Source organism: Acinonyx jubatus, chromosome E1 (genome assembly GCF_027475565.1).
Source record: "Acinonyx jubatus isolate Ajub_Pintada_27869175 chromosome E1, VMU_Ajub_asm_v1.0, whole genome shotgun sequence".
NCBI classification, from domain to species: Eukaryota; Metazoa; Chordata; class Mammalia; order Carnivora; family Felidae; genus Acinonyx; species Acinonyx jubatus.
In genome coordinates, this window is record NC_069397.1 from 48,838,793 (window position 1) to 48,859,007 (window position 20,215).

At 40.8% G+C, this 20,215-nt stretch overlaps 1 protein-coding gene across 8 annotated transcripts in view; it reads right to left on the reverse strand.

Annotated features, from left to right (window-relative positions):
* ABCA8 (ATP binding cassette subfamily A member 8) overlaps window positions 1-20,215 on the reverse strand; it is an 89,300-nt gene that overhangs the window by 7,248 nt on the left and 61,837 nt on the right. For 6 of the 8 annotated variants that reach the window (XM_015072661.3, XM_027047940.2, XM_015072660.3 and 3 more), the window contains 11 exons: window positions 16,596-16,729; window positions 15,740-15,877; window positions 15,041-15,148; window positions 10,365-10,538; window positions 10,059-10,172; window positions 7,701-7,823; window positions 6,773-6,838; window positions 6,231-6,322; window positions 4,472-4,592; window positions 3,723-3,840; window positions 2,947-3,038 (listed from right to left, as the gene is read on the reverse strand). In XM_015072661.3, the coding sequence (XP_014928147.2) occupies window positions 2,947-3,038; window positions 3,723-3,840; window positions 4,472-4,592; window positions 6,231-6,322; window positions 6,773-6,838; window positions 7,701-7,823; window positions 10,059-10,172; window positions 10,365-10,538; window positions 15,041-15,148; window positions 15,740-15,877; window positions 16,596-16,729 (1,280 nt within the window). The remainder of the gene's footprint in view (window positions 1-2,946; window positions 3,039-3,722; window positions 3,841-4,471; window positions 4,593-6,230; window positions 6,323-6,772; window positions 6,839-7,700; window positions 7,824-10,058; window positions 10,173-10,364; window positions 10,539-15,040; window positions 15,149-15,739; window positions 15,878-16,595; window positions 16,730-20,215) is intronic. The other 2 variants (XM_027047938.2, XM_053212481.1) reach the window with 2 other exon arrangements.

Sequence of the window (20,215 nt, forward strand, 5' to 3'; positions counted from 1 at the left end):
ATTGGATCCGTGATCCAATGTTTTTTGAGAGCCACCCATGTAACAGCCAGCACCCCTCTTATATTGGGGGTTTTCCTTCTACCAAGTGAATTGGGCAATAAAGAAGTAGCCAAATGAATGGATGGAATACAGGCAGCTCGTAAGGGGTACCGTAGTGGGAGCAGTCCGGAAGCTGGGTTGGGGAATACCAGCGGAGATGAATAGGTAGGGTCATCAGAGAAAGCCTGTTTGCTGAGGGGCCATTGTGGGGGGAGGGCAAGAGGGCACCTGCCATGGAAAAGCCCAGAGGAAAGGAATCTGGAGCAGAGGAAAGAGCCAGAGCAAAGCCCTGCGCCATAATGAAGCTTGATATGTTCTTCGACCCTAGACAAAGCTGGGAGCCTGGGGCCGAGTGAGAAAGGAAAGAAAGGCGAATGGAGAAGGAACATGATAATCGGTCCCTGCAGCTGCCAGCAGGTGGGGGGTCCGGGGTGGGGGTGGGGGGGTCCTTCAGCCTTAGTGCAGTAAGAGGTTGTTGAAAATATTTAAGTAGGACAATGACATGGTTTATAAAGATCACACTGGCTGATCTGATGACAGCTAATTTCATGACACCGAAATAGCTGAATTTGTAACTCAGATCTTACTTTAAAAAAAAATGCTTAGTATGTTTTATTCTCAGGATTTTATTTCATTATACTTTTTAAAGTTTATTTATTTATTTATTTGGAGAGCGCGGGAGAGCGAGAGCAGGGAAAGGGCAGAGAGAGAGGGAGAAAGAATCCCAGGCAGGTTCCACACTGTCAGGACAGAGCCTGATGCGGAGCTCGAACCCATGAACCGCGAGATCATGACCTGAACTGAAATCAACAGTCAGATGCTTAACCGACTGAGCCACCCAGGCGCCCCTATCCTTTTTAAGTAATCTCTACACCCAACGTGGGGCTCGAACTCACAACCTGAGATCAAGAGTTGCACGCTCTACTGACTGAGCCAGCCAGGTGCCCCAGAACGTACCTACCTTTGAAAATATTTCATCGCCATGTATCTATGAACAGTTACTTCCTCCTTTTGTACTCATGTGTGATGAGAAATAAAGTAACGATTTAGGGTCCAGGTGGTGACTGAACTGAAGCGTGGTCTCAACTGAAGGAGTCCAGTTAGAGTTGACCAAGCCACCAACCTTCCTGAGTGGCCCCCTTCACAGACACCTGCTCTCAGCTCGGCTTCAGAGGGATTGTGGATATGTTTTCTCTTCCGTCTTTAGTGGGTTGTCAATCACTTTACAGGAGGTCTTTTCCCTCCAGGCTGACCACCAACCCTTTCCCACGGTGCAATCCCCTAGACCTCTGTGTTATATTCTGTTCTCCACAACCCCGGACATACTTTCCAAAGGAGCGAGCTCTTAAAGTTTTCTTTTTTTCTGCCAAGGAGTTTGGGGGGAAATGTTTTCTCTATACGTCATGTTGTCTCTCTCTCTCTCTGATAAATCTGAGCCCCTTTGTTTTTTCAGACCACTTTATACGGTTCAATTGCATGTACAATTCAAGTTGACTTCATATCCCTCAACTTTGAGCCATTCCTTACAAATACTCCCAAGAAATAGTGGATCTGTACAAAAATATACATTTCAGTGTCCAAGCACGTTGTGCAGGACAATGAATATAATTACTTAATAAAGGTGTTTTTTTTTTCAACATTTTAATTCGATGTTAAAGCATTACATGCAGGGAAAACAATGTTCACTGAATGTGCAAATCCTGTATGTCTACTATATTTCAATTTAAAAAAGTCTAAAACAGGGTCACCTCGGATGGCTCAGCCAGTTGGGCATCTGACTTGGGCTAAGGTCATGATCTCGCGGTTTGTGGGTTCAAGCCCCACATCGGGCTCACTGCTGTCAGCGCAGAGCCCTCTTGGGATCCTCTGTCCCCCTCTCTCTGCCCCTCCCCTGCTCGTGCTCTCTCAAAAATAAATAAAACATGAAAAATAAATACATAAAAATTTTAAAACTCTAAAACAAAAAAGGAACGCGTTACACTGCATTCACTGTTACTAAATGGAAGCAAATAGTTTGTCAAGAAAAACAAAGTGCGAGGGGCGCCTGGGTGGCGCAGTCGGTTAAGCGTCTGACTTCAGCCAGGTCACGATCTCACAGTCCGTGAGTTCGAGCCCCGCGTCGGGCTCTGGGCTGATGGCTCAGAGCCTGGAGCCTGTTTCCGATTCTGTGTCTCCCTCTCTCTCTGCTCCTCCCCCGTTCATGCTCTGTCGCTCTCTGTCCCCAAAAAAAGAAATAAACGTTGAAAAAAAAATTAAAAAAAAAGAAAAACAAAGTGCGAATGCGTGTGTTTTATGGTATTGTAAATAAGACTTGTACGGATTCTGATATTGATTTCTGATCGGATACTGAACATTCCCTCTAAATGTCTTTGAAGGCATAAGTAATTGCTCCCTGGCAGCGATTAATTGTTCTGTGTATGAACACGTTAATTTGTGAATGTATTATTCTGCTACTTACTTCAATCATCTAATGATTAAATGATATTTGCTGTTTACAAAGTTTTAACATCTTATAAATTAAAAAAAAATTTATTTTTGGGAGAGAGAGACAGAAGGCAAGCAGGGGGAGGGCAGATAGAGAGGGAGACACAGAATCTACAGCAGGCTCCAGGCTCTGAGCCGTCAGCACGGAGCGTGATGCGGGGCTCGAACTCACGAGATCGTGACCCGAGCCAAAGTCGGATACTTAATCGACTGAGCCACCCACGCGCCCCAACATCTTATAAATTTATTAGCATAATTATATTATAATTATAACATATTATAATTATATAAAACATAATAAATTATAATTATATGTGGTATATAACCATATATTATAATTATATTAAAATATGATACATTAAAATATATCATAATTATAATATGTATTAAAATTAATGTAAATTATTAGCCTAATTCACTTACCTGTCCAGCAGTTGGTTTTGTGTCTCCAGTTATCACCTTAATGGATGTACTTTTACCAGCTCCATTGTGTCCTAATAATCCTAAAACCTCACCTGAAAAAAAATGGTTACACTTAATATTGACTTTCTCTCTCAAAATAAATAAATAAACAAAAAAATTAAAAAAAAATGTAACAGAGTCTGAAGTCTTGCCATGTGACAAGTATTGTGCTATGTGCTTTATACACAGTATCTCATGGACTTGTCAACCCTGAGAAGTTGTTACCATAATCCCTTCTTACGTATCTGGGGCCGGCTCCCAGAGATTAGGTTAGCTGCCCACGGTCACACTGATAGGAAGGGGTAAAGCCACTCCTGGAAACCAGCGTGTCATACTCTTGTCTCCTGCGACCCTAAGCACTCCATGATAATGACACAAAATGAGGTCATCTGACAGCTGCTGGTCAAATCTTCTGACTGGATGGGTACAACCCCAGTTAGTTCTCTTGTGAAGAAGAACACTAGGAAATCAATCATGTTCATTACATAGAAATGTCACAGCTCCAGTGGTTCATTTTAATAGACTGCTCATGGTTTCCATGTAGATGTGACTGTGCCCCATCCGTGGGGTGAGTTAATTAATTTCACTTAGAAATGGAACAGGTCAAAGGAGCTGTCACAGTCACCTGCTGATGAGTCTGTGTGTGAAACCAAGAGGTGATGCATCAGATTCTCATCAGGAACCATAAAGCTAATGAAGGCCCCAAGCCAACAGGGGAAGAGCCATTGGGGGCAAACCTTTTCTAACACAGAAAGAGACATTTCTCGTGGCTATTTTCTTCTTCCTCTTGGAAAAGCAGTGCTTCCTCTTCTCTGCATACTCCTTGCGTAGACAGCTGGCAATAATGACCGGTCTCTGTAAATAACAAATAAATCACATCAGACCTTAATTCTCTCCGTTAACTTTGAAGAAACTCTGTCTTCCCACTGGGTTGGTGCCTCATGGCACAAGCCACGCATCACAGAAGACCTTCTCCTAGGTGACATGTTTACTGGCCATTCTCCAATCCTAGTCCTTATTTTCGGTCACGTTAACCCCTGACAAAGGCAGTTACTCAGCAGCACGTTATTTTGTGCAGAACAGGAGCAAAGAAACTTGGAGAAGTACTGAGTCGTCCTTAAGCATCCAAAACAACAAGCTGTGGACCAGACTTTGCCTTGAAGTCCGCACCGTGCACTTTCTCCAAGAAGCAATGCCACCCTATCGCTTTATTCCGGTTCTAAAGTTCACTAGGTCTTTCTTGGCTTTTGCAATTTTAATTGTTCTCTACTTGTTCTTTAAACCGTGAATGACAAACTGAGGTGACATGACTCTTAATCTGCTTCTTGAGATGTAATCATATGACCACTTCCTAAGCTGGAGTTGTGGTCTTTGCCTGTATGTATTAGAGACACTCAAAATTCTATGAGCATTAGACTCGTAGCCTGACCACTTTGACTGACAAATGTTTGTGGTTTCGACGGAATCATTACCACGTATGTTTTACCTCATCAAAGTTCATGGAATTCAAGGCATCTGCTGTTCTCACTCTTTCCATTTGGACATCTTCATCCTCCCCTTCTGGATCTTCTGGATTTTGATACACATTGTTGCTTCTTGGAGAAATTCTAGAGTCGAAAGCCACCCATTAATCACTGATTGGCAGCTTCATTCTTGTATTCAGAATACTGCATTCTTTAAACCTGATGCTTTGAGTAGTAGGCTGGGTACGTAATAAATTGTCACACTCTCCTTTTAGTACCATGCCTCCTCTGCCCTTCCTCACCTTATTCCTGTCCATGGTACTGCTATATTTAGTGACCATTGCTTCTCACGTGTCTTTCGCTCTACTTAACTATGGGACGTTATTTTTTCATTATCGCTGGGCAACTTAGTATCTATTGTCTAACATAGGACTTTAGTATCCTAGTTTAGTGATGCAATTTTTCTAGAAACCTTATCTTTACCACCACCTCCATGTTGGCATTATTGCATTTCCATGGGGAGAATGAGTTGGCATATCTGGAGTCAGGATGGTCTCAGAAAATACAAGTTAGATGCTTGGTCTCCTACTGAGCCTGGCCATTTCTTGGGAATATGTGCCAGATTCACTTTCTCCTCTATTTTAAGTCTGGTCCTTCATAGCTAGCCAGCTAGCTAGCTAGTTATGTCATTTTAGTCTCTCTTACCTCTGCCCTAATCCCACATACCGATCTTAGATTTCTTTTTTTTTAAGTATATTTATTTATTATTTATTTTGAGAGAGAGCATGAGCGGGGGAGGGGCAGAGAGAGAGGGAGAGACAGAATCCCAAGCAGGCTCGATGTTATCTGTGCAGAGCCCGACTCAGGGCTCGAACTCATGAACCATGAGATCGTGACCTGAGCCAAAGCAAAGTGGGATGCTTAATTGACAGGGCCACCCAGGCGCCTCAACCTTAGATTTCCTAAAGGTCATCTTTTACCTTGTGAGTCACCCACTTAACTGTCTGTCATAGTTAAAGATGAAACCAAGGTGGCATGGAAGACAGGGAATAAGATGCTTATGGACGTGTCCTTGTATGCCACAAAAAGACAATCTCAGCTTCTAAGTCCCATTATGACCTGATCAGTCTGTCATCTACCAGCTGGGCTTCTCGGCACCACAGGAAAAGAGCATAATTATTGCGGTCTTTGGCTTATTCATCATTCTAGTCTTCCTCCCTAGACTGGTAGCATTCCTTCAACTACCAATCTATTTAAACTGATTGTTGTTTAAACTGAACCAGCGGCGGAGCCCCTGGGTGGCTCGGGTGGTTAAGCACCTGCCTTCTGATTTCAGTTCAGGTCATGATCTCGCTGGTTCATGAGTTTGAATCCTGCATCGAGCTCTGTGCTGACAGTGCAGATCCTATTTGGGGTTCTCTCTCCCTCTCACCCTCTGCCCCTCCCCTGCTCGTTGTCTCTGTCTCTCTGTCAAAATAAAGAAATAAACATTAAAAAGCAAACAAAAAAACCTGAACTAGCAGCATATAACTTTTCCCACCCTCTCTACTTCACATCATGTCAGACAGAGCCCTTAACAGTGAGTGTTTCAGATGTGTTTTCCTCCTCTACTTATAATCCTCTGATTTAGGTACTCAGATCTCTATATTTTGTCTTGGCATATAGCTGCGACCCCAGCCTGTTCCAGGACTTGGCCGTTCTTTGCTAAATCGTTACTTTATGCATGAAAAAAATTAACCACTGATAACTGAAATGAAAGAATCCAATTTGATTTCTCCCAACCTAAAGAAAGGATCTTTCCTCATTGACGTCTTTCCGAACTTCCATTCCAGACACCGAAGAATAAAAAGGAAGATGATAAAATGAAGGAAAGGCTAGGAATAAAGAGAGAGATGCATGGTTAGAAGCACTCAAAGAGAAATGTTTCACATCAGAAGTGAACTAGGAATGGTCGGACTTCTCCAAAGGTATGGTTGGAAAAACCATTTCAAATTTCCAATAATCTATTTGTCAAATCGTGCCACTATCAAGTTCATTTTCAATCTTGTTTATGGAAACATTAGAAGCAAATACAATTAAGTAATACCATTACTTTATGTCATTTCGTCTAAATACTGGTATAGTGTTTTCAAAATTTGGGAAGCATATTATCTAATCAGTGAGTCTTTATAGAAAAATTTGTTCCATATTTTACTAATATTTTATCTCCATGGGCTACACATACCCATATATCTACCTTAATAAAAAGCTTCACCCTGTATACAGGAATTAAAATGGTTCGTATAGGAAAAGACAACAATTTTGAAAGACAGGTGTGTTCTTACAATTAAGAATACCAGAAATGGCTCTGCACTTGTTGGTTCTTGAGTCCAAAGAGAAGACTCGACTTGCTGCAAAAGGAAAAAGAATGGTTACATAGGAAGTTTTTTGGTTTTGTGCATTTTAATCCATATAAACGTGAATTGGCCCCCTGAACAGCCCTACTGGTATGTCCCCTGATTTTGCCATGAGTATTGGGTAGGTGTTCCTTCCAAAATGTGTATCAAAGGGTTGTATTCCTTCCTCCCAAGGTCTAAGAGGCACTGTGTTTTTATTTGAAGCAATAGGATTTAGCAAGTACTCACCACCTGGTGAGAGGAACTTGGGCATGTGTTAGCCTCTCCAAGGAAGGAGAGAGAAACAGGGTTTATCTTTATCCCGCAGAGCTTCACACACCTTCCTGTGCCCGTTGATCCTTCATAAGCCCCTCCCCTCCCCTCCCTTCCCTTCCCTTCCCCTCCCCTCCCTCCCCCCCTCCCCTCCCTTCCCCTCCCCTCCCATTCTCTTCCCTTCCCTTTCCCCATCTTCACGCATGCACTGTATCTTTCTTCCTTTTGTAGAAGTCGATTAGCTAGAAGAAAAGGATTTTATTCCTATGGAGTGCCTCTCGAGAATCACAAGATCCCAAAGATCGGGGGTATTTCATTTGCCTTCTTCTAAAGCTGAGCATGCCTACGAGTACATAGAGACTGCTCTGTTTCCCACCACCTGTTACCCCCCCCCCCTCCCCATGCACGGACCAGGGGCAGGTTTTCTAATGCAGTTCAGCTGGAGCACATGGGCCTATCGGGGAGGAATTCAGCTGGTATCCATGCGGTAGAAATATTTCAATGTCATGTATACTCAACATGATGTAGAACCCCAACCCCCAGCATAGCATTCACAATTGGCCAAGAGTTCTAGGACACTGGGGCAGATGGTGGCACTACTTACATAAAGAAACAAGAACATGCAGCCAATTAAGGTGGCTTGTGGTATTAAAAAGGTGATGTAATACGGCACACCATATCCAAAGTAATCCAATAGCATAAATAAAAACAAAGAGAAGGTGGTGATCTAAAGAAGATAACAGACATGCATATTAACACTTCGAATTTCAACATATATTCCAAATTGAGATGGCTCATCTTGAAGATAATCCTAATTTCAGCCCCAGCTTCAGAAAGCCAACTGAAATCAGCATTATTGCTACTGACCTGTTCTCTTAGTGACTTAGCCAAATTCCTTTCACCTAGAGTATCATGAGTGAGACACGACTGGGTAAATCTAACGTATGGAATATTTTCGTTACGGAAAAGGAAGAAAGTTGGCCTTCTTTTCGGAGGTAAAACGGGTAGAAAAGCAATGATCATGGGGAACACAAACTGATATCTAGTAGGAATGACATAACAACAACAGAGAGAGAGAGAGAGAGACTTCTGTTAGTTATACTGATGGAGAAACAGAGGCACAGAAAAACCCAGAGTGGCTTCAGGAGAATTCAGTAGAATTCAGGGATAAGAGATGGTGAAAGGTCCAACAGAGACATTCAGACGTTTTCTTCTAAAACACCGCAATGATAAAAGTTCCCTAAAAGTTTTTGTACTTCCGGCTTCTTTGTGCTACAAGCTACCATTTTTATGGCACTGGGCATGTTCCTCCTAAAAGTATATTTCGGATCACGTTTCATGTCTACACTAGAAGCTTCCATAGCTTCCCACAGCCTGTAGAATCAATTCTGGAGCACATCACCAAAGGCCAGCATGGTTCCAACCAGTATTTTTACCATAACTAAGGCCACGCCCATGCTGCCCGGTGTTTCCTTCCCTTCCCTAAGCCAGATTATTACCAGTTCTTAGGCTAAGCCTGGACTGTCTCCCCTCTGGGTTTCTCTTTCTTCACCGCATCATTCTTCTTCAGCTAGTAAAATCTTACTCTCCAGGTTTCAATTCCTAAAGGAAATTTCTGCTCTCATTTTCATGAGTTAATCTTTCCGTTCTCTGGTTTTCATAGAGGCAATCTTTTAAAAAGAGATCATCTTTAGTATAGTAAAAGAAGTCTGAGCTGCTATTTGTCATTTGATTTTAGCTAATGCCAAGGATTTTAGTGCTCATTTAACAGACCTATGCCCATCATGAAATAGACAAAATATGAATTCCTTTAAAATACCTTGGAATTTTGTCAACAGTGGTTATTACGAAAACCCTAAAAAAAGGCAATAAATAAAAATTTGTAAATTAAAAAAAGAGATCATCTTTTCCTTGTCACTTTGTTCTCGTAAGTGGCTGTTTACTTCTCTTTTACCCTCTGAGTGCCCTTTCAGGGTTGAAACTATTTTTTATTTATTATCAGTCTTACTTTTTGACATATTGTTGGAAGGCAACTAATACACATTTTTTTAAAGCTGATTTATTTATTTTGAGATAGAGAGAGTGAGCAGGGGAGCGGCAGAGAGAGAAAGAGAGACAGAGAATCCTAAGCAGGCTCTGCACTCTTAGTGCAGAGCCTGACATTGGGCTCAAATTCACGAACTGTGAGATCATGACCTGAGCCGAAATCAAGAATAGGACGCTTAACTGACTGAGCTACCCAGGTGTCCTGAAGTCAACTAGTATTCGTTGAATTAATAATTTACTTTTTGGCAGCCAGAATGACAGGAAATTAGAATAGGTAATAGGAGATAACAAGTACTTTTCCTTCCTAATTTAGATAAAATAAGTGTTGCTTTTGTGGCATTAATTCTAGTAGAATTTGGAGAAGTAGTTTCTAGTTTTAACCAGGCTAGCAACAACATTCGTAATCTAGTGGAGGTCTGTGGGCTTCTTTGTTTTTCAGTAAAGAAGATACAAATGGTTTCCTGGTTTCCTTCTAGCAAATACTTTATGGTTCTAGAAACAATTTGGCTACTTTTAAAAGAGAGGAGGGTAGGGGTGCCTGCGGGTAGGGGTGCCTGCGTGGCTCAGTTGGTTAAGTGTCTTGACTTCGGCTCAGGTCACGATCTCACGGTTTGTGAGTTCGAGCCCCGTGTTGGGCTTTGTGCTGACGGTGTGGAGCCTGGTGTCTGCTTTGGATTCTGTGTCTCCCTCTCTCTCTGCCGCCCTCCCCCTGCTCTCTCTCAAAAATAAATAAACATTAAAAAGAGAGAGAGAGAGAGAGACAAGGGTAGAAATTAGGAGGAGAAAAACATGCAGAGTTTGAAAAGGATCATGCATAAAGAACACAAAATATGTTAGATTATGATATTAATTTATCATTCTACTGAGGGCAAACTTTAAGTACTGGCTTAGAATTGTACACAAAAAATATACTTACCATAAAGAAGGAAAAAGACCAAATGCCACTATTTTTCCTCCCCTTGCGAAAAATGAACGAAATCACGTATGTCAAGAAGATAAGTGAGAAGGCATAGCCAATAGAACAGAGGATCTGAAATCAACAGGAATGTGACGTTTAGTCAAAGGCAAATGCAATCCGAGAAACACATCAGGAGCCAAAAGACTGCTGTAGCACAGAGTTTTACAGCGATTTAATTTATGACAATACAAATATCATTTGCATCTTCAATTTTTTTTCATGAAATCATTCAACGGTATTTGTTCTGTGAATATCGTCACTTACTTGTATAGTCGGATTTATAGTTACAAACGCAGACTCTTGGAAGTTTAAGCCGTAGTCTAATAAATACATAAGCAGTAAGATCAGGAAGTACATTGGGACATCCACCAGCGCCTGCCCAAACCAGTAAGCAGAAGGGAAGAGGCCTGAAATCCGGAGCTGGGACTGAGCTTTGTTCTGATTACAAAACAGCAAAGACACAAAGTGCTAGTTCAGTTGGAGCTTTCAGAAAACGTGGATTATGTAAGAAAACATTTGATCAGAATTTTCCTTTGTAATAATTCTGCATCATGGCCAGAAGCATTATGGGGACCAAGGGATACGGATAGTTCCAAACACAGATGGTCAATTTGTTGCTTTCATTAACAATATTGATGTTCGTCACGCACCCAGTGGAAATACGTGTAAGAAGGTCTCAGTGTAATTAAGGTATTAACACTGCAGTAAACAAAACAGTGATTAACAATCTATGGGAACAGGGTGGTTTATTTAAGCAGCTAGCCTTCCATCAGGGTGATTCTGCTTTGACTCACTGTGAAGTCTTGTGCTGTCTCTCTCTACACGTGTCTATATACATATAAAGGTTATACATAAAATGTTATGTTTTATTTACTATTATACATAAATACATAACATGATATGTACCTTATATACATATGAAATGGCTTTATTCCTTTCATTCTAACTAAAGGATACATTAGGGTAGTTTTGGCATAGCACACATTCAAATATTTATTACCCATCCAAATATTTATGCACATGTACATGAATATTATTACATTCATAAATGCTATGTGTCTTGCATTCCTGCCCGTCTCTGAATAAGCATACTAAATTACATATTTTAAAACTACTTATCAAGTGATGCGGGGCTGGGCACCAATGAAGCAATCACAATAAACGGTTAAGCAATTTTGAATACGTTTCTTTTCTTTCAAAAATAGTTCATTTGATGATGGTCTCTGGTTGGCTAAAATAGGCCCCTGTCAGAGATGGAATTTGACCTAAGGATGCGTGTCAAAATCTCTGAGCACCGGCCCAGTCAGTTGGCACAACTGAAAAGGATGTGGCGATGGACGGATCTGTGGTGAAGCCCGGAGAGGGGTGAATGGCGGTTTTAGGGTACTGACCGAGTGAGTGCCCAGTACTGCCAGCTCTGGAGGGCAGGAAATGCAGAAAGGGGGTACACGTTCAACAAGATCATAAATTCAGCTTTGGAGATGTGGTTAAGTTGGAGAGTCTGTGATTCTCCCAGTGGCAACCCCGGAGAAGGGAGTTTGGATCCGCACTGGAGGTAACATGAGAAATTAGAGATCTTGGGGCGCCTGGGTTGACTCCATCAGTTAAGCGTCTGACTCTTGATTTCGGCTCCGGTCATGATCCTACGGCAGTGGGACTGGCCCTGCACTGGGCTCTGTGCTGATAGCACTGGGCCTGCTTGGGATTCTCTCTCTTCTCTGTGTCCCCTTCCCCCACCCCCACACAGGTACACTCTCTCTCTCTCTCTCTCAAACTAAAAAAAGAAAAAAAAGAAGAAGAAAGAAATTAGAGATCAAGTCTGTTGAGTGATGGGTAGGTAAAAGGGGTTTGAAGCCATAAGGTTAGATGAGTTTGCCTAGGACAGAATGACATCAAGAATGATGAGAGAGCCTAGGACTGAGATGTAAGGAGTTCAGAATTTAGAGACAATGGAGAAGAATGAGGAGTTCCAAAGGAGACAGACAGTGGCCAAAGGGTTGGGAGGAACATGGTGGGATTGAGGCGTTTCACAGACCAGAGAAAGAAAATGTCCGCATTTCCTACGGGAGGCATTTTTTTTTTTTTAAGTTTATTTATTTATTTTGAGAGGGAGAGAGAGAGAGAGAGAGAGAATGAGTCCCAAGCAGGCTCTGTTCAGGGCAGAGCCCGATGTGGGGCTCCATCCCACGAAACGGGAGATCAGGACCTGAGCCGATACCAAGAGTCTGAGGCTTAACTGACTGAGCCACCCAGGTGTCCCTGGGGAGTCATTTTAAGTTAGGACAGTGTTAACTACGAGATGCCTGACAGTTACCTCAGGCCAGCAAATGGTGTTTCCCAAGAATCCCCGGAGGTTCTACACTAAGAAGAGAACAGAACAGCCAGCGCTCCCTTCCCTTGGACAACAGAATCACTTTGGAGAGGAACAGATCAAGATCCTTATGCAGGGTCACTCTGTGCAGTCAAGTTACAAAAATGGAGACACTAAAAGACATTCTATTGAGATTTGCAAGTAAAGCTAACGCGAGTTGGCCTGGGTTGATGAGTCATATGAATCCATCCCCCCATGACTGCCACTCAAAATCTGTCTCTACTCCAGAACTACTGAATCAGTCTTCATCTTAAAAGATGCTCCAAATATCTTGGGGCGCCTGGGTGGCGCAGTCGGTTAAGCGTCCGACTTCAGCCAGGTCACGATCTCGCGGTCCGTGAGTTCAAGCCCCGCGTCAGGCTCTGGGCTGATGGCTCGGAGCCTGGAGCCTGTTTCCAATTCAGTGTCTCCCTCTCTCTCTGCCCCTCCCCCGTTCATGCTCTGTCTCGCTCTGTCCCAAAAATAAATAAAAAACGTTGAAAAAAAATTAAAAAAAAAACCAAAAACAAATATCTGTAGATACATCAAAAATTCATGGCAATTAACGAAAGAGTGTCTGTGAATGGAAATGTATAGTCAGTTAAACATTAAATTTTTTTTGTTCTCACGTTTTCAACATACCATGTTCCTTTATTTCAATTCTCTCTAACTTTTTTGAAATGTGATTTTGAAACCATAAAAAATGTCCCTATGAAGTATTCAGTTGTACGGGGTTTGACACATGTATGGATTCCTGTATCACAATCATAATCAGAGTATAGACCATTTACATTACCCACCCGCCCCCAATTTCCCATGCTCCTTTGCAGTTAATAGCCTTTATCAGGGGTTACAAGAAACCACAGGTCTCCTTTCTGTCACTGCGAATTTATTTTACCTTTCCGAGAATTTCATATAAATGAAATCATTCAGTATTTACTCTTTCCTGTCTTCATTGCCTCAGTGTAATGGTTATGACCCGTGTCCATGCTGATGCATTTATCAGATGTTCCTTCTTTTGTACTGCTCAGTAACATCCCCTGGTCTGGCCACCCAAGGATTTCTATCAATTCACAGCTTGATGGAAATCTGGGCTGTTTCAGAGAGTTGGCTATCATGAATAAAGCTGCCAAGAACATGAATGTACCAGTCTGTATGTGGAAAGAGGTTTTCTTTTCTCCCAGGTAAATACTTAGGAGAGACATTCCGGGCCACACCATAAGTGTATTTTTCACTTTGTAAGACAGCGCCGAATGGCTTAGCAAAGTGACTGTGCATTTTATGTTCCTGCCGATGACGCATTACAGTTCCAGTTTCTCCATATCCTCCCAAACGTGATATTTTCAGTCATGTTCATTTACTCATTTTCGTTCGTGTGTAGAGCTATCTCATGGGGGCTCTTTTCCTGATTACCCATGATATTAGCCATCTTTTCATGGGAGCATTTTCCTTCCACATATCTTCAGTGAAGTATTTGTTCAAATATTTTGCCCATCTTTAAAATTTAGGCTATCTTTTACTACTGAGCCGTAAGAGTTCTTTATCTTCTTAGTACAAAATTTTTTTTTTTTAATATGGAATGCTTCACAAATTTTTGTCTTTTCCTTGTGCAGGGACCATGCAACCCTCCAATTTTCATTTATGTGCGATACAAATCTTTGTTAGATGTACGAGTGTTGTGGATATTTTTTCTTCCCATCCCGAAGCTTTTTATTTTCTCATTGGTGCTTTACAAAGAGCAAAAGGTTTTAACTTTGACGAATTTCAAGTTCTCATTTTCCTTTATGGTATATATGCTCATTCTGCCCCATCTAAGCAAGAAATAATTGCTTACCACAAAACCGACGATTCATTTCAAATAAAATTTGTGTATGGTGGGGGGTGAGTGTTGAGAACACTATTTTTTTTCCTCATACCAATATCAAGTCGTTCCAGTACAATTTGCTGAATTCTCTGGCAGATTTTACTGAAAATCAACTGATAATCTCTGAAATGTCTATTTTGTTTCCTACGCCTATATGACTATCCTAAATAAATACAACACATTCTTCACTCCTATAACTTTGTAGTAAGCCTTGAGGGCAGAAACATAACCCTTCCAACTTTGTTTTTTCTTTTTCAAATTTATTTGGTCTATTCTAGGTGCTGCACATCCATGCAACTTTTAGAATCTTCTCTATCTGTAACCTCTTTATTTATCTCTGTATTTACAAAGACATCAAAAAAAATTTTATATCTTAGGATTTATTGCTGAATTGGCTGCTCTATGAAGCATGTATAAACGGACGGGAGGGTGGTACCTGGGTAGCTCAGTCGGTGAAGCATCCGACTTCAGCTCATGTGACGATCTCACGGTTCATGAGTTCAAGCCCTACATTGGGCTCTCTGCTGTCAGCATGGAGCCCGTTTTGGATCCTCTGTCTCCCTCTCTCTCTGCCCCTCCCCTGTTCGTATGCTTTCTCTCTCAAAAATAAATAAGCATTTAAGAAATGTATAAATAGCCTTGTGAAAAGGCTTGTATAAAAGCCTTGTGGAAGGACTTTCACCTTCACCTTCCAGTTATACAAAGTAATGAAGTTTTCATTATTACCTTATAATCATCGAAGCTGCTCATTGCAATATAAGGAGTACAAGAGGATGCCAAAATCACCCATAATATGGTATGTTCCCAAAATACAAACGAATTTCTCTGTGACTCCTGAAAATGCAAATATAACGAGCTGAGTAACAAATTCAAAATTTGCTTTCTGGAACACATTAAAAAAAATATTAAACTGATGACATATACTCCCTCCTTAGGTCCCCACTGAGGTTCCCAAACTCTTTCATTATCCATCCAATTATGAAGCATGACTCTTGGCTTTATACCCAATTACAGGGATAAGGAAAGTGACTCCAAGCATGAGACTGAACTGATAAGTATTACACCGTTGGGAAACAAAAGAGGAGTAAGATTTTACATTTTCTTATTTTAGGATTCTAAAATGTATTCTGATGTGAAAACAGTAAATAATGACAGGGGCCCCTGGGTGGCTCAGTTGGTAGAGCGTGCGACTCTTGGGGTTGCGAATTTGAGCCCCGTGCTGGGTATAGAGATTACTGAAAACATTGAAGCTCTAAAAAGTGTACTGATTTCTTAAAACCAGAGAGCTAGCATGAACCAAGTCGTGATTTATTATGCAGCCATTTACTCAATAAGAACGAGATTGCAGCACTTAAAAGAGTGACCTGGGACATTCTTGGTGCAGGAGAGACCAGATTCCTGATGGAGGAGAGTCAGTATACTTACCCTTGAAAATGTACTTCTATCAGTTTGGATGTGTGCTGATGGCTTAACCATTCCAAGTAGTGCGTTACTAATAATGTCCATGAGAACTGGGAAGCAATTTAGTCTTTTGGTATTGCATACTAATGAAAATCTGTAACACTAAAATATAAAAAGCAAAATTATAAATTCTCAAAGGTCTTTTTTTGTTTGTTTGTTTGCTAAAGAGGTCAAAATTCAATATCTAAAATTTAAAAAATCCTGTTTTTAAAATGGTGTCACATAGGGGCGCCTGGGTGGCTCAGTCGGTGGAGCGTCCGACTTCGGCTCAGGTCACGATCTCGTGGTCCGTGAGTTCGAGCCCCGCGTTGGGCTCTGTGCTGACCGCTCGGAGCCTGGAGCCTGCTTCCGATTCTGTGTCTCCCTCTCTCTCTGCCCCTCCCTCACTTGTGCTCATAAAGCAAAACACAAACACTGTGTAAGTAAAACAGAACAAGTATATAGACTGAATCTAATTTTCAGGACACCAGACATCTGGGTGAAGGCTAGCATCAAGTATTATTGTTTAAGAATAAAACAGAAGTTTCAGAAAATATGTATTCTAAAATCCTTGAGAGGAAATCTGAATTCTTTGGACTTAAATATGCACTTGACAGGGGGTATTATATAGTGTTTATTTTGCTAACACACACAGCTTGTGTTGGTAGACAATGATTAAAATATGAATTATTCATCATATTAATGACTACAATTCACTGAGTAATGAATGCAAGCATTCTTTGTTTTTCATTTCATTTCCTGAAGTGGAAAGCTGAGTACATCGATATCGTATTGGTTTTCCACATCTTGGGGAAAAATTATGAAACAGAGACCAACATACCTTTTCATTACCAGACACTATGATGGCTCCATTATAAGATGGGTCATCTAGGGCATTTTTAGTTCCAAATGCATCCACTTCCAAAGCTATGTTTTGATGCTCCACAGAATGTATAAAGTCATCAATGCTTGCCCCTATGTTGCAGTTAAATATTTTAGGTGTGTCATAAAACTAAGAAAATCAATGTCAAGTTGTACAATAAAATTTTAATTCATGTCATTATGTGATCCTTACCGTCATATGGACTGTCAGGATAGCTTTCCACGTAAGAACATACTTGTTACTGTGAATTAAAAATCTATTCACTTGTGATGGAGTTTAGTTCATAATATATTTATTTGCTTCTGATTACTGCTAATGTGAAAGGTGAAAGTCTTTTTTTGAGCACCATATGGCATTTGGAATGATGTTTTTATCTAGAATATTGCAATCAGTGGCCATAAACATTAAGGGTTTAATGACACGGATAATCGCTACTAATCAACTACGAAAATCACTAAATCTCACTTCACTACTGCTAGATTATTAATTGACTTTCAAAATGTGTCTCGATAACAGCTGTTTGAATGAGGGTAGGAAGAGCTTCATGGACCTTCTCCCAGAAAAGCAACCATAACTTGTAAAAATTACTAAAAATCCAACAAGTTAAAAATCTCTTGATTGTCTTAATGGCACACAGAAAGTGCAAAAAAAATTTAAGAAAATCTGGTAAGTTTGGGTAAGAACACTAAAAAACTGGCATTTGAGCTAAAAATCCATACCGTTAGTCCCTATCCTCAATTAGCTTGATAGAAGCTTCACTCTGGATATAGCCAAGAACTCAAGAATCCTTTATCAAGCCACGTCTAGGGCTACAGTATCTTCTTGGGAAGAACTGGGATAAGGATGATTTGGCCTTGTTATTTTTGGCCTCACGTGCCTATGATAGAGCTTTCATCTCATAAGTAGGGAGTGGATGGACTGGGACTCCAGTCCTCTCACTACCTGGGGGGATGGAGTTTATGCAACATGGGGCTGAAAGGAGTAAGAAAGGTTGGTGGCCACTCAGTCCCCTGAAGAGAACTGAATAGCCATTGAAGTTGTGTCCCTTCCTCACACCATACACAAAAATTACTCAAACTGGATCACAGACCTACATGGAAGAACTAAGAGTAAAAACACCTTAGAAGAAAATATAGAAGTAAATCCTTGTGATCTTGGGTCACGTAAAGCTTACCTAGACATGAGACCAAAAGCACAAGCCAGGGAAAAAAATAAGTTGGACCTTGTAAGAATTAAAACATTATAGAGTGTCTGGGTGGCTCAGTTGGTTGAGCATCCAACTCTTGATTTCGGCTCAGGTCACGATCTCAATGGTTGGTGAGTTCAAGGCCCACAACGGGCTCTACGCTGACAGTGCGAAGTCTGCTTGGGATTTTCTCTCTCCCTCTCTCTGCCCCTCCACCACTCACACTGCCTTTGTCTCAGAAAAAAAAAAAAGAACTTAAAAAAATTAAAACATTATGCTTCAAAGGACACTAATGAGAAAATGAAAAGGCAATCTACAGGACGAAGCAAAATATTTGCAGAAAACTTGCAACTGATTCTTATTATTCATGGTACATATATTCTACAAAGTCACCACAAACACTGAATTAGTGAATTCTTTATTTTTTTTAACTTTTTTTATGTTTATTCATTTTTGAAAGACAGAGAGAGACAGAGCAGAGGTGGGGCAGAGAGAAAGGGGGACACAGAATCTGAAGCAGGCTCCGGGCTCTGAGCTGTCAGCAACAGAGCCCGATGCGGGGCTCAAACTCATGAACCGCAAGATCATGACCTGAGCCGAAGTCAGACACTCAGACGACTGAGCCACCCAGGCGCCCCAAGTGAATTCTTAATTATGGCTTAGGTTCCTGTGAGCCTCTGGTTGCAACAATTTCTTTGACCAATCAAGAGATTGCCATATCTTATATATGTTTTGGTATATATATTGATGACTTGTAACAGTGATCTCAAAGCCAACGACACTAATGTATACCTGAACGAAGCTTATTTAACACACATATTTCCTCTGGAAGGTATCTCATGGCCTTCTTGACTCAGGGACACTAGAAAGCACTTGTGCACTCTACTTGGGTGGAAAACGTAGCATTCAATAGACTACAGAAAGGATATTTATTTACAGTATGAGAGCTGAGCAAGGAAACAGAGTATCATCTCAGCTGGAAAGTGTGTATCAGGTGACTCAAACTGTCCACTGATCTGAGCATGTGTGTGAATGATTACAAAAGAGCCATGAGTATTGGTTTTGGGGTCACAAATAAGTTTTACTGACTAGAGAAGTCTGCAAGTACATAACCTGTGAATGATGAGGATCTATTGCATGCGATAAGAGACTTGTATCTAGAATATATAAAGAACACTTAGGATTCAATAAAAAGGACATATGATTCATTGTTTAAATAGGAAGAAAAAAGGCACTTCTGCAAAGACAGATGTACAACTGGCCAGTAAGCACATGGGCAGATGCCTAAGGTCAGTAGCTATTAGCAAAATGCAAATCAATCTACAAGATACTACTTGATTCATACGAAGATGAGTATGACAAAAAACAAAAAGTCAGGAAATAACAAGTTTGGGTGAAAATGTGTAGAAACTGGAACCCTCACAAATTGCTGGCGTAAACGTAAATTGGGGCAGCCCGTTCAAAGAACTTTGGCCTTTCCTCAAAAGGTTAAATATAGCCACCCTATGACCCAACAATTCCATTTCTGGGTTTTATACCCCAAAGAAGTGAAAAAAATATGTATGTTCATATAAAAACCTGTACATGGACATTTATAGCAGCATGACTCATAATAACCAATAATTTGGAGAAACTATCCATCATCTGATGAAAAATAAAATGTAGCATATTCCCACAATGGAATTCTTCCACAATTAAAAAAATACTGAAACATGCTACAACATAGATGAACCTGGAAAACGTCACGCTAAGGGAACGAAGTCGGTCATAAGAGATCATATGTTGTGTAATTCTACTTATATTAAATGTCCAGGGTAACAGAGATCTGTAGAAACAGAAATTTTGTGGTTTCTCAGAGCTGGGGAAGAGTAAGTGGCAATGAGTACTCATGAGCATGGGATTTCTTTTTAAGATAAAAATATTCTTTAAAATTTTTTTAAAAAAAGTTTTGATATAAAAATATTCCAAAAAAATGAATTGTACTGAGAGTTACACAATGCTGTGAAATACACTGAAAACCACTGGACTGTATCCTTGGAATAAATGGAATAGCACATGAATTCTAGCTCCAGCTGTTACAAATGTGTCTTTTTTAATGTTTATTTATTTATTCTGAGAGAGAAAGATAAAGGTTGAGCAGGGGAGGGGCAGAGAGAGAGAGAGAGAGAGAGAGAGAGAGAGAAACAGAAATAGAGAATCCCAAGCAGGCTCCGCGCTGTCAGCACAGAACCCAACACGGGGCTTGAACTCATGAACTGTGAGATCATGACCTGAGCTGAAATCAAGAGTTGGATGCTTAACTGACTGAGCCATCCAGGCGCCCCACAAATGTGTTTTTTTGATACAAATGCTTTCATTTTGCCCACAGCCACCAGAAAGTTTATGTCTCGTT